At 38.6% G+C, this 14,668-nt stretch overlaps 1 protein-coding gene across 2 annotated transcripts in view; it reads left to right on the forward strand.

The window, feature by feature from the left end:
* atg7 (ATG7 autophagy related 7 homolog (S. cerevisiae)) overlaps positions 1-14,668 on the forward strand; it is a 111,072-nt gene that overhangs the window by 35,122 nt on the left and 61,282 nt on the right. For both annotated transcript variants that reach the window (XM_036559431.1, XM_036559432.1), the window contains exons 15-17: positions 1,447-1,523; positions 2,158-2,273; positions 10,076-10,151. In XM_036559431.1, the coding sequence (XP_036415324.1) occupies positions 1,447-1,523; positions 2,158-2,273; positions 10,076-10,151 (269 nt within the window). The remainder of the gene's footprint in view (positions 1-1,446; positions 1,524-2,157; positions 2,274-10,075; positions 10,152-14,668) is intronic.

Genomic DNA, 14,668 nt, shown 5'->3' on the forward strand with positions numbered 1-14,668 from the left:
GTGCGTCTTCTGCCATCTAGTCTTATTGGGGTTTAACAGAATCACAGAATTTCTTGGCCTTAAAGAAACAGGATTTTTATTCTTAAAACTAAAGTATAAGTTTGAGAGTAGTTTTATTTAAATATGTCGCTGTACTGTGTTAGAGGAAAAGACATGAAACTTGTCATTGTATTGACACAGAAACCAGCGACAGCTCCCATTTCTGGATGTTGGCAAACATAAGCAATCCACTTAACAGTCCAAACTGTAATTAAAAGGAATAAACTATAAAGCATTCAGTCATAGACATGAATTCTCAATATATAAGAGTTCTTAATAATAAATCACAGTGAAACTCTCAATCACACAGTCACAGTTGATTACAGTTGATTCTTGAAAAATAAATGTCAAAGAAGGGCTCACCAAACTTCATGTTAGGAATCACATGTAGGAATGTTTGGCCCAAAACCCACCAAATATTTATGATGTGGATAAAAAAGTCTTTTATAGGGACCCACTCTTCCCCACTCTGCGACCCACCAGCTTCCTTGCCATCCGTGCGTCCTCATATTGCAACCCACCAGCTTCTTCTTGACCCTCTGTTCCCCGAGACTGCAGCCACCTGCTCTTTGTCTGTCCACTCATCCCCATACTGCAACCCACCACCTTCCTTGCTGCTTGCTCATCCCCATACTGTGACCCACTCATCCCCATGCTGCAGCCCAGCAGCTTCCTTGACACGCACTCATCCACATACTGCAACCCACTCGTCCCTATTCTGTAACCTGCCAGCTACCTCATGACCCACTCGTCCCTATTCTGTAACCCACCAGCTTCCTCACGATCCACTCGTCCACATACTGCAACGCAACAGCTTCCTTTCCCACTCACTTGTTCCCATACTGCAACCCACTTGTCCCTGATATGCATCCCATTAGCTTCCTTTACGACCTACTCATACCCAAAATGCGACGCACTTGGCCCCAAACTGCAAACCCACTAGCCTCCCAGTCACCCTCTCGTCCACATACTGTAACCCACCAGCTTTCTTGCCACTTACGCCTGCCCATACTGCGACCCACTTGTCCCCATACTGCAGCCCACCAGCTTCTTCACGACTCACTCATCCCCCTGCTGCAACCCAGCAGTGGGTCGTGACACACAGTTTAATTTCTGCTTTCAACTCCAGCCCTGCATGTGTTTGATGACTTCACATACACACAAGAACACTGGTTCAAAAGGTTTAGTTTCTGGTGTCCATGTTGGTTGGTGGGTCAGTGGAGTGGAGTCAAAGTGGTTGATTTTGGACAGTATAACGTCACTGTGGGAGCCTATTTTTTTCTCAGGTCATCACATATATGCCTCCAGTCCTAGCTCACCACTCCTTTCCTTTCAAAAAGCAAAGGCATGTAATGTCCTTATCCTAGACTTTGACGTTATTATTTAATGAAATGTTCATATTTTTAGGAGCATCTCTTTTCTCCAACATACCTGGGCACCGACTTGGCTGTTACTTCTGCAATGATGTCGTTGCTCCTGGTGATGTGAGTTCCTTGCGTGTCTTGCAATCTTCATCATTTCTTTGTTCTCTTTTTAGCAAGGGCGTCTGACTGATAAATATTCAGATTGCCCAGTTGAATGCTTTGTGTAGGCATGGTAAAGTGTATGATTAGCCTTGATTTGAAGGTGCATGCTGTTATTCTTGTCACAGGCGTATGTTAAATCAAGCTTTTTTGCTCTAAATGTAACCACCTTTGTTCAAGCAAAATGTAATAACCATGTCAATATACAGGTTAGAGCCGGACCAGTCTACTAGTTGGCCGATAAACTTGGCTGATATTGATGCCCTATGAATTTATTGGTATCAGTGAAAATATTGCTGGTAATGTGCCAATAATAAGCAAAATTATTGCAACCAAAAAAGTTGCTAACCTCACTATTAGCATTGGAATAATATGTTATAACACTCTGTTTTTAATGAAGAAAACTGAAATGAAGAAAAATAAATAATTTACGGAAACCAGATGGCAAAGAACTCCGGGAAGTAACTCCTCTCACAATGCTACAATGTTACAACATTTTTTGGATTGTTAACTGACCAACATGATTGACAATAATGAGACATTGTTATTATATTTACCAAGTTATTGATTGTGGTGCTAAAATTATGTTTTACAGTCGACCCGGGACAGGACACTGGACCAGCAGTGTACAGTCAGCCGGCCTGGTCTTGCTATGATAGCTGGTGCCCTGGCAGTGGAGCTGATGGTCTCCATACTCCAGCATCCAGAAGGGTAAGTGCTACATCCTCCCTCGTCTTCTAAGACATATAACACAACATGTAAGTGTTTTATTATAAAGGAGAAAATTAACTGCTTTTCAGTGTCAGGTGCATAATTTTCATTGCTATGCAGATGACACAGGTTATATATTTCGATTTCACCCGATGCCAAAGGCCCCTTTGACAGAGTAATTAAATGCATTGACTATATTAACATTTGGATGTCTTAACTTTCTCCAACTGCACAGAGAAAACGCTGAAACCCTGAGTTTTAAAATAGTATCCGAACGATTTTAAGCCTTTTTGTTAATCTTGGTGTGCTTTTAGATTTAAATTTGGAAATCCATATTAAAAATGTCACCAGAACAGCCTTTTATCATCTTAGAAATATTGTGAGGGTTTAACTGTTCCTCACTTGTGTGGATGCTGAGAAGCTTATTCATGCTTTTGTAACTAGTAGGTTGGATTCCTGTAATGCTCTTCTTTCTGGTCTTCCTAAGAAATCCAGTAAGTTACAATTGATTCAAAATGCTGCTGCACATGTTCTCTCCAAGACCAGAAAGAGAGCCTATATTACTCCTGTCCTAAAGTCCCTCCACTACTTAGCCAGTAAGTTCAGAATTTTAGAAATAATTCTGTTAGTTTTTAAGTCTGTTCATGGGCCAACCCCCAAATATGTGCAGAATATGATTAAATTTTATGAACCAAAGAGACCTCTCTGCTCCTCTGCCATTAATCTACTCGCAGTTTCCAGGGCACAGACAAAGACGTACAGAGCTTATAGCGTATATGGCTCTCGCCCCCGGAATAGCTTGCCAGAGGACTTGAGGGCAGTGCTGTCTGTTGACGTTTTTAAACATGACCTTGAGACTTACTTTTGCAACAGTGCATTTACTTGATAATCCTTTAGTCTTGTTCTAGTATCATTTTGATATTATTTTTCACTAGATGTCAATTACTGTAATATTCTATGTTTTATTATTTTTATTTTATAGTTTTGTTGTCATAATTATCTGTGTGTAATTTATTTTTTTCATTTTGAAATGTACCTGGTTATACATTTAGTTTTATGTTCTTATTTCTTACACTCTCTTTTCTGGGTTCTCTTAGCACAATGAGGCTTTTTAAGTGGTAGAGCGAGTACCACACTCAACTCTTTCTACCAGTAAAGATGATATGAACACTAAGATGCTTTTGGAAAACTTGGCCCTGTAAAGTACTTTGATTTTCAACTACAGCATATAGGAACGATGCTATGTAAACAAAGATTTAATTGATTTGATAATGTCCAGCATCAAAGAAATGTCAGTATATCATTACTTTCGTAAGGACTTTTTAAATTTCTGTTGGTCCATTTATCATGGAATTGTTCAGGTACCTTGTGATGTTTAATGATTAGCAGCTTGAGAACATGTAGTCGCTTCACATGCAGAGCTGTTGTGGTCATAAATTTTCAACACTGCGATATTTTGGTGTGATGCCACTGGCAGCAGTGTGGTGTTAGGGTGGCACACATGCAAAACTTTAATTATTATTATTTTCTTTTACTTCTTCAGCCTTTAAAAAAAAGACCTGTATTTTTTCTATCTTGATTAAACTGTCTTAGCTAATTGCAAGCTGTGTGTTCATTTAACGTAAAATATCAAACTGCACAAATTAGGATAACACACTATAGTGCAGGTGTCTCATGCTAGGCGAGCAGAAAAAGTAGACTTGAAGCTTTAAGATTTCGTTGTTCATGACTGCTGTAGCAGACCTTTGCTGCTTGCTGGGGGTGGGATTCAAACAGCAGGTGGGAATGGATAATGACTAATCCTGCGGAGAAAAATGCTTTTCTGAAAATAGAGTATTTGTATTGTATTGTGTCAGACAGTTCCGCTTTTGCGTCATCTGATTGGCAGAACCGCATTTGAAGCTGATATAAAATTCTCAGTATGCACACATATAATGTGCACATCAAATAAATACCGTATTAATGTGTCAAGTAATCAAAAACCATTGTGCTGGTCATTGAATACTCTGACTCTTATGCTGTTTGGTAACCATAGTCTGCTCTTATCAAACTACACTGCTTGGCGGAAGAACTCAAGAATCAATAGTGATTATTGTTAAGAAAAGAAATTGCAATAAACATTATGTTGTGCCTAACATTTCTCCTTAACCATGGTAAATCACTGTATGCATGGCCTCTTGTGGCTTATTGCTTTACTAAAAGCGATGTATTTTCTACGCAGCAGTGTTATACCATCCTCAGTCCTCAGTTTTTCTGTATTTGCACACATTTACTTTGGATTAGAGACATTGCAAGAGAAGTGAGGTAAGCACTGTTCTCTAACAGAAGGTCAAGAACATAACCACCTTAAATCCAAGCAGCCCAAAGCAGGCTCATTTCATCTTGCTTTCATGCCAATTAAGCCTAAATTGCACTGCAGTGATGTGTGTGTCCTTTTGTGTATCTTGCTAATGTACTTGCAGCGTGCGGAGCTCACTTTCTTCTGTGTTTACTATGTGTGGATGGATTGGAATGAATGGGCCACTCGCTGCCCCAGATAGAACTATCATCTTACTGTGAGACTCTCTTCACATGCATTAGACCATTATGGCGAAAGCTTCTGCAAGGGCTGGATAAAAGGCTTTGGACTGAGCGCGACAAAAGACGACTCAAAGAATGGGGAGAGGTGCAGAATTGCAGGGAAGTTTTTCACTCCTGCAGAATGGTCATACTTTTTCACTGAAGGAGAGCAGCTAGAGTTTCTACATACGGAAAATCTCAATGAAAAGGAACCACAGCCCACAGTCTGTCATTTGAGTCAATATTAAGATGCCCTCAGATTTATTGGTATTGGAGAAAATCTCACCAATAAACATCAATATTTATAATAAGCTTACTTTGTATTATCATGAACAGAGAGCTCTAATATGAAGGAAATCTCTGACTTCTGGGAATTATGCTCTTCTGCCAGCCAGAGATTGCAGAGCTAACCGTCACTGATTGCTTACCTTGTACTACAGCAGTACAGGCTGAGCTAAGGCTGGACAATGTAGCATGTGTACCAGTATACAGTTGTATGGACATGCTATGATATTGCATTTTAGTTTTAGCATGTTTTTTGCAACATATTTCATATGTAATAAGCATTATATTCATGATCCATGACATAATGTTCATACAAAGTAGTGTTCTCACAGGATTTTTTTTACTTAGCCACCTAAATTTAAACTTCAGGCTAACCCTACATTTTGTATCTCACACCGCTGGATCACTTTTTACAAAGGAGATAATGCTGGACACCTGTTCCAAGGCTAGTTAAGTTTGGGATTTTTGGATTGTAAACATCCTTTGGACCAGTCAGGGCTGAGCTTCTGGCAGGGGAATTTTTTCATGACACACTTTCATGTTTTTTTTAACGGTTTTCATCTTTTTTCACAAGCTAATTGTCACTGGCTATGTTTTTGTTGTGTGGAACACAATCAAGGCATCTAAAAAAAGATGGCACTGCAAACACTTAACTACTTCTTGATGTTTGTGGCATCAGTCAAGTGAATATATTGCTTTTCAGTGGTGGAAATAGATCATACTACATAAATATGAAGAATATAAATCAGTGATTACTCCAATAAGCACTAACATAGTGACAATATTGACAGTGTTGCTTTTTGCCATTATAAATGCACCACAAAATCTATATTGATATTAAATGTTTGTTAGTCAGGCCCTGCTGTGAATGTAGATGCTGCAGAGTAGGGAAGGCTTCACAGATGCTGCTTTTCCCCAAACTGTGAAAGCTTGTTCTTCAGTGGTAAGAGCTTGACCCACGGCAGTAGCTGTGGCTTCGTGGGTAAGGGCACCGTGCCAGGAGCGATGAGGTTGTTTGATTGAATCAAAGTCTATCAGCCTTCGCATCTGAGGGATTCAGGCTGTACGGACCCCAGAACATTTGTAGTGCCCTTAAGCGAAGCACTTAACCCCAAGTTGCCTTTTCCCACACTACAGTAGACGTGAAGAACCCTGATGGCCTCAAACTGTAATTGAAAATTGAAACTAGGTCTTTTTTTTGTTTGCAATTAGTCAAAAATATTTATTGGACTAAATATATATTTGAATTTGGGTCAAATATGTTTGGCAGTAAATCGGTTCAGTTAAATACTTAAATTGCCATTTAACAAATGCAAAATGCAAAAATCTTCCCTAGATTTTTAAATATGTAACTAAATCCATTACATTTCAACTTTAGAAATAGTCATTGGCTCTTGAAAGTCACAGTTATCACCAGCACATTAACAAAAGCTGTGTTGTAATTTTATTTAAGTTTAATGTAGTGTTTCTCACTCTTAGCTCATTGAAAAAGCAGAAGTCTGTTGAAAGTATATATTCTAAACTTGCATTTAACATTACATTTACCAGCCTTATGACCTTGTGGATTTAAGTACAGGAAATGTTATGCTTTAATATATTTGATGTGAAGTTATTGTTTAGAACAAAACAAACAAAACATCTTTTGTATTTTTTGGACATTGAAACTAAGAACAGTCAGAAGTGCAGGCTCAAACTTGTCGTTGCATAGTTTAAAAAAGATTACATCACTCACTGTATAATTTCTCACAATAAAAAGTCCTACCAACAGGGTGAATAGGGGCTTACAAAGTATGCAGAGAAACAGATGTGCAATCCAAGAACTACAAAATGCACCTATATAGTAATTTGAGTGTAGATAGAAGGAAGTCTTCCCAATAAAGTGCTCAATGAGTGTGTAGTTATGTTTGAAATGGTATAATAAAGTAATAATTAAATGACTTTTAAGGGTTAATCTATTATGGTGGTAACTGTGCATTTCATAATGCAGTGAACACCCAGTGACCAACTTAAAATCAGCCATTCATCTTGCTAATGAGTGCTGCAGACCTCACAGTGCACTCCAGAATGCCAGCATCTTCATCTCACATTCTGCCTCACTGCAGGCTTAGCTCGCAGCCTTGAGGAGAAAAATGAGTAGAGGAAAAGTAATTACGCTGCGGTGTGAAGAACACATCAGGGGAGGCACTGTGGGTTTGGAGAGGAGAGACTCAGTGAAGTCCTGCCTTAAACAGCGACAGAAGAGGGTCTAAGCCAGCACTGCTGAATGTTCACATCATTAAAGTAAAATCCCTTCAGATTGAATGTGCTGAGTTTTATATTCAGTTTTAATGAACATTTATCATGGCTTTCGCATTTTACGTACCTAACATTTAACATTTCTCTTCAAAAATGATCTGCATGGAGCACACTGTGACATTGTCTCCCAGCCTAGAGTCAGATCAGCTTTGAGCATCGATACCTAAAGATGCAACAGAGCTTTTAATAATAATAATAAGGCCAAATAATAAAATAAAAACAATAATCATAGTCTTTCAAAGACTGTGTGTAAAATAGAAGAGCAAAATGCTCAAAATTAGGACTGTCATAATTAGTCAATTTAAAATTGATTACTTTTTTAAAAAATAGTTGGTTTAAAATTTATGTTCTTAGTGATCGACTTATGAATAGTTCACAGTTTGAATGATGAACAATGTCAAATATAAAGATATGTATACCCTATATTAGTACTGTATATAAATGTAATTTATAATATACATTATGGTGATGAGGTTAAAGATTCTCCCCAGGGTGGCACTATTAGCACTACTTTTTAGAGCAACGCTGAAAAAGGGGAAACCCACACCAGCAGGATCTCACAAATACACATATCGCTGCTGTCGTAAGAAAACCTTGTATCTCCATTTTTGTAGTTTTTCAGTTTTTGACATAATTTGAAAATGCCTGTTGCGCTTTACAGTGTGTGTATATTTCATGAAGAATGTACCAAAGGAAACAGCTCAGAATTACTTGGGAAAAAGTCTGGTTCCATTGACTTACATTAAAAGTAAAGCAGGTTTTTTCCTTCTCCTGTAAAGTTACCATTTTGGAGATACAAGGTTTTCTTCCAACAACAGCGACATGTTTATTGTAACACATTTCTTGTTTAGGTTTTATTTAACAAGGTCTAGGCTGAACAGTTTAACAGAAAGCTGGTACGCTTCTCCAGTGACTCAAAGCAGCATTAGATTTCTCAAAATGGCATTAAAAATGACTTCAAAAGCATTCAGTTGAATTTGCTGATACCTGTGGATACACTCATCATATATGTTTTAAATTCTGCTGCTGCTCTGATTTACAGACCCATTTATTTACATATTTACCCACACAGGCTGTGTTTAGACTTGGCAGGTTTGGTTCAATTAAAATAAATCTTTGTGCATGCTTAATCAGGGCGAGTGAGAGTGCTGCCATTTGAACTCTGGTGCACCATATAAGAGGACTGAGACCCCCTGAGCAGGTGGTTCTCACTTCACTTCAGAACGAACTCTGGTGCGATTTGTATTAAGTATGAATGTAATGCAGAGCGAAGACGGAACAAACCGTTGTCTCCTCTCTGCAGAAGTTCTTTGGTTTGTAGAAGAGTTTCTGATGCTGTTGCGACACATGCAAGCTTTATGTCATCTCTTTATGAGCTCTGAGTCTGTAATTATGCATTGGAGTGTTTGGGTTTTAAAACTATGCTGAGGCAAGTTTGAAGTCATTATAAACTATTTAACATTAGACTGCACACTTAAATGAAATGATATAAAGGTAGTAAACTGTCACTGGGGCAGTACCCCTCTTGTCCCTGTGGTGATGCCCCCAAGGGTACATCTCAGTACCTTTAGTCAGGGAACATAATTGTACCATAATCCACTGAAATTATATTTTCTAAGTTATATTGACTTCACACACCCCGTCTCGTCTCCAGGCTCTTTATTTTATTGTTCTGTTTTGAATCATTAGGTTATGAAAAGATACAAATACCTACTTTTCACCTGGAAAAACATATTTACAATTGGACCTTAAAACCACTGTTGTACCTTTGAGGTACATTTCCATTGTTTGTACCTTGATGAATGAAAAATGAACCTGCACAGAACCTTTATTTCTAGCAGTGTTTGCTGTGCTTTGTAACCATGGTAACGCAGGGAGTCTCATGGCTTATTGCTCTAATATCATAAAGCGGATGAAACAAGACGTAAACAAAACCAATGAGCCCAGAAAGAACACAGAACAGCACAGTTCAGGAAGTTTGGTGGACATTATTACAGTTGTTCTATGTCAGAAAATCTACCTAATCAGCTGTGACCTTTTGCTCATATGACTTTAGTTCACATCTTTTGTTTTGATGTTAAATATGTCAAGGTAAACACTAGAACTAAACAAGGCAAACCAGAACTAATGCAACAGTGTATCATTTCCTGCTTTGGTCTGGACCATCGGAACCAAACTACAAGTGTAAATGCACCCATAGTGTTAAGACCATTTGTATTGTCTGACCAGATTACTCGATTGATCATCAGAATAATCAGTTGATAAATTACTGATATCATTTATAGTGATAGCCTTTCAGTTGTAAATTGTGTCTTTAAATAAAGCCAGCAAAAACATTAGAAATGACTGAAAATGATTAATTGGCCTTATTCATTTTTAGGCTGTGCAAGTACTGAAGGTGCATTTCTTCAACCAAAGTCAAAAACTGGCATGCACATCATGTGTGTATTTCCTCAGGCTGTGTGGCTAAATGCAGAAGCAAGACAGACACGCTCACAGACAAGTGAGCTGAAATATAGATGGATTTTGAAGGAAATGATGCGTAAAATTCTTATTTGGATTTGGTTGAGAAACATTTGAGGACGGAGGAATCCAGACAGGCTTTAATATTCATAGTGTCTGTTCTTTCTCTTTTTTCTCTCTCTTTTTTTTTTTCCTTTCAGAGGCTATGCAGTGGCCAGTAGCAGCGATGACCGCATGAATGAGCCCCCGACCTCACTTGGCCTCGTCCCTCATCAGGTCAGTCGCTGTGCTCATCCAGAAACCTCCCTCCCTTTCATTCACTCCTTCCTTTCATCCATCCAGACACATGGCTTAGTTAGGCATTTGCATGTTTTTATTACACTTCATTTTGCTAAATGTGTACTCATGTGTAAACTTTTTCGATTTTCTTCATTTAAATGCAAAAGATGTTTCCTTCCTTCCTCATTTAGAGAATGGTGGTTTGTTTTGGGGTTTTTTTGAGTTTCAGTTAGGGACAAACATTGCAAATTAGCATATAGGTATAAGAGTCATTATATAGGGAGTCTCATTTGAGTCCACAACACTCGTATATAAGAGAAAAATCTGCTAATTGTTTATCAGGCTAAAATATATTAATAGATAATCATGCAAGCAGTTAATTGCATGATTTTGTGCAGTTTACAGTGATTAATTGCATTTTTCTTATTTGCTCAAATTTGACCCTAAAGAAAGAAATGTTCTGTCCAAATAAGCTTCATCAGAATGTTTTTTACTTTACTTTCAATAATTCTGAACTGAACATGTATAGGGTGAACACAGTTTTGAGCACCAGCGTGCAGTGAGAGCAACAGCGGCGCGGCTGCATGTTTCAACCTATGACTGTGACATACATATATATATATATATATATATATATATATATATATATAGTTGTTCCATCTTCTACATGATTACCTCTGTTATGTCTTATTTGGAAAACTGTAGTTGTGCACTTTGCTGTTGATTTTGTCTGCTGTCCAGTAATCTTACTTCAGACTAAGCGTACTTCACTTCAAACAAATTCACAACATGGGGGTGACTGGAAAAAAAACTTTATTTGAAGCAAAGGACTACAGTCACGGAGTCATAGTATGTAAGCAGTTGTATATACTTCAGTGTTAATGGTGTCTTTGTAGGTGTGCAAATTACCCACTAAAACCCCACATACCATGACAGACCCTGTCTTATAACTTTACACTGGTAACAATCTGCATAGTCCTTTTCTTCTTTGACAGAGCTGTGTTCAAGTATTCTCGAGCCCATGTGGCGATATCCATTACAGAAGCATGTCAGTTTTTAGTACGGTGCTGTCTGAGGGGTCGAAGTTCACAGACATTCAGTTGTGGTTTTTGGCGACCCATCCTTGCTCAAAAAGTGTTCAGCCTTTACTGGACGTCCCTTTTGTACCCAGGCACGATTGCACTTGCTTAAGATGTTTCTGAACATTTCACAATGTTCCTGATCTTAAATTTTCCCAGCTTCAACTTGTTTTGAATGTTTTGCAGGATTCAAATTTAGAATTGGCACATATTTACAAAAAAACAGTGAAGTAGAAGTAGAAGAAGTAGATGGGGTGTCAAACTGAACAACTAAAAGGGCCAAATAGAAAATAGATCTTAACAATCCGTGTTCTTCGTTTTTTTAAATTAACAATTGACAGTTTTGCTATGACCCGAACTGGCCAATGTATATAGGCACTTATAATAGACATTGAGATATTACATGAATACTGGAACTTTTCAAAATAGTTTTAAATGAAAACATTTTTTTACATTTCAAATATAAATAAGATTTTTTTTTATATAAAACAATAGGCTACATTAGCGACAGATAACAGTTAAACCTCTTTAAATGTCTCCAGGAGGGAGTTTTTTAAAACTGTCTGTTTGCTTTAACTAGACACCTGGCATTTTCTAGTTGTGCAGGCTGGGGATTGTAGGGCAGCTCATGGTAAATTGGGCTAATATTAATAGAAAATTAATACAATTTCACAGGCCGAATAGTATTGTTCCATGGGCCTTGTGTTCGACACATGGGAAGCAGAACATGAAATATCTTGTCTTTGTACTGTTTTTATTTAAATACAGGTGAAATGATTGATACCACATCTTTCTGTTTTTGCATTTCTGGTTTGCATTTCTCATACTGTTCTAACTTTTTTTTGGAATTGGGGTTTGTAGTTTTGTGATGTCACAAAATGATATGCTTACAGAGTTATTTTTGCTAAGGTTAATATGTAATTGAAATGGTGGAGGACAAGAAAAAACGTGTGATTTCCTGACATGAACATTCAAATTATGATCTCCATTTGGCACCAATCTTGTGGAATGGCTTATAGCTGTTATGATGATACGGAATCAGACTGTTCCTTTTAATTTTCTATGTTTATGTCTTTCCTTATTAAATAAACGTAAAGTATATCTGCAAACAGAGAGTAAGGTAGGCGGGGTGTCAGTATTCCACTTACGGTTACTGTTGCCAGCGTGAATCAAACTCCCCCCTTCACAGGAGCTGCCTGTATCATCCTCTCTTCACGGCTGGGTTATATAATCTTTCCTAAATATCCCTTATTACTCAGAAGGGTGATGCCCCGTCATTACAGTGGTTCGGCAAAGAGGAAGTCATTTCTCCACGCCTATGTGTTCATTAAAGAAAGGCTAATTCTCTTTGGGACAATCTGGGCCAATTAGCTGCGGAAGCTTGCAATCAGGTCCATTGTGGGTGGAAGTGGCTAATGGACCCGGATGCGGTGGAGAGGGCTGCACAGTGAATGCAGGAGCATCAAGGCTGCTTTAGTTTAGTTTGGCTGATAACCGTGCACACAGGGAGGGAGGGAGGGAGGAGGGCAGGGGGCCAAGCACGTGACATTAAAGCGAACGACAAGCACTCTGCTGCATCAGTGTCGTGCTGCGAATTTATGAAGAGGTAACTGAGGCGAGGCAATATTCTGCAGGGACTTAATCAGAAGTGCGGTCACAGATGATCCTCTGTTATCCTTTTTGATCAAAAACGAACGCTTGAAAATGTGACAGAGCCCTGGTCTATGAAGGTCAATGTCCATAAACTAAACCTTACCTTTACCTCCATTATCAAAAATAAATGGTGTTGCCCTTAAAAAATGCAAAAACTAATTTGAAGCTTTTGTTTAAAAAAAAAAAATGTGAGGGCAATTTTGTTGGTGCTGATGTTGTGGTTTTGTACTGTTTTTGTGTCTATTTGTCCTAAAAAATCAGAATATATTTGTTCTGGAAATGTATGAACTCTGTCAATTGCACATGTACACAGACAGGGTCCATGTCAGTCGAGGGTGACCTTAAAGTGCTCCTGTGTGATTGTTCAGCGCCTCGTCGCCAGGCGGGCAATCAAGGAAAGAAAGCGAGATTTTGTGAAATGGAGAAAAAAGCCAGAGCCGGGAACACGGGGAGAAGACTGCGAATCCGTTAATCCGTAATGAATAGGATTCCTCTGAAGGCTCTCCGCACCGAGGATGGTTATTCCGGTCTTGTTTGTCTTCAGCATTTAACGGTCGAATGCTCGGGGATGTTTGCCTGCTTTATAGTTTCCCTGCAGTCAGGGAGAGGAAAAGGGAGAGAGATGAGAAGGAAAAGAAAGCTGTAAAGCTGTCTCAGCGAGTTCCCACAATGCTCTCACCAAAGGGCTCTTCATAGCACCTGTCTGTGTACTGTGTACTATTGTGTTGGAGAAATGGATGCCCTTGAGGAAGTACTCCTGGAGCTCTGTTCAGTCTGACTGGGCTTGTGCTGGGGCTGCATTGTGTGAGCAAAATACTATTTTTGGCCATTATGTTTCAAAGTTGTGTATGCAGTTGATACTTTAATACCAATATCAGGAATACAAATAGGAAATAACAGTAATAATTTACTGTGTCCACTCTTTTATTACAGCTTCCTTTTTTTTTTTCACTTTCAGTTCCTCAAAAAAACTTGCAGACACACCTCCAAAGTTCAGTCTTAGAAGTTGGTTGATCATTTTCTGAAGTAATCCAAACACATTCAGTGATGTTGAGGTCTGGACTCCAGGGTGGTCAGTCCATTGTTCAGCTTCTTTGTTTGACGTGTCTGTCTCCTTTTCTCAGTGAGGTTCTTCTTGACAGATACACGTCCTTTCAGACCCATAGTGCTGAGTTGTCTTCTCACAGTGGAAGGATGGACAGAAACACCTGTGGATGTTTTCAGATCTGAAGCAGCTTGATTTTCTCCTCTCTCTCAGAGATGAAAGCTTTTAGTGCTGTTTATCTGATGGGGGCAGTTTTGGTGTCTAGCAGGTCTTCCAGGTAGTTGTTAGGAGGCCCATTTTCTCTGTAGCTTTTAATCTCTTTTATACTTCATTTTGGAAACTTTTCACTCTGCTCGTTATTTTGTTTAGCATCTGTTTTGTTAGCCTTTGTTATGCCAGCATGTGAAGTCAACACTCTGGTCTTAAATTTGAAGTCAGCACTCTTGGCTGAGCTTGGCTTTGCACAGTAAAACAAATTTTTAACCCCTGAGAGTTACATTCACTGCCTTGAGAGCACAGCAAAGGCAAATGGCTTGAGTCTTACAGTAAACTAGCAGTTCTTAACTTAACGCTTTTGTAAAAAGGTATCAGAACTTTGTCTTTTCTTTGGTTTTCAGTTTTCATCAGGTCATCCAGTATTTCAGCTTCAGTAATACATTTTGATTTTGGTGACCTCACTGAGCTGCATGGTCATATTTAATACATGGTGCAGTGTGTCTTTCAGCTCCATCTATAAT

This window comes from Colossoma macropomum, unplaced genomic scaffold, assembly GCF_904425465.1.
Source record: "Colossoma macropomum unplaced genomic scaffold, Colossoma_macropomum, whole genome shotgun sequence".
Lineage (NCBI taxonomy): Eukaryota > Metazoa > Chordata > Actinopteri > Characiformes > Serrasalmidae > Colossoma > Colossoma macropomum.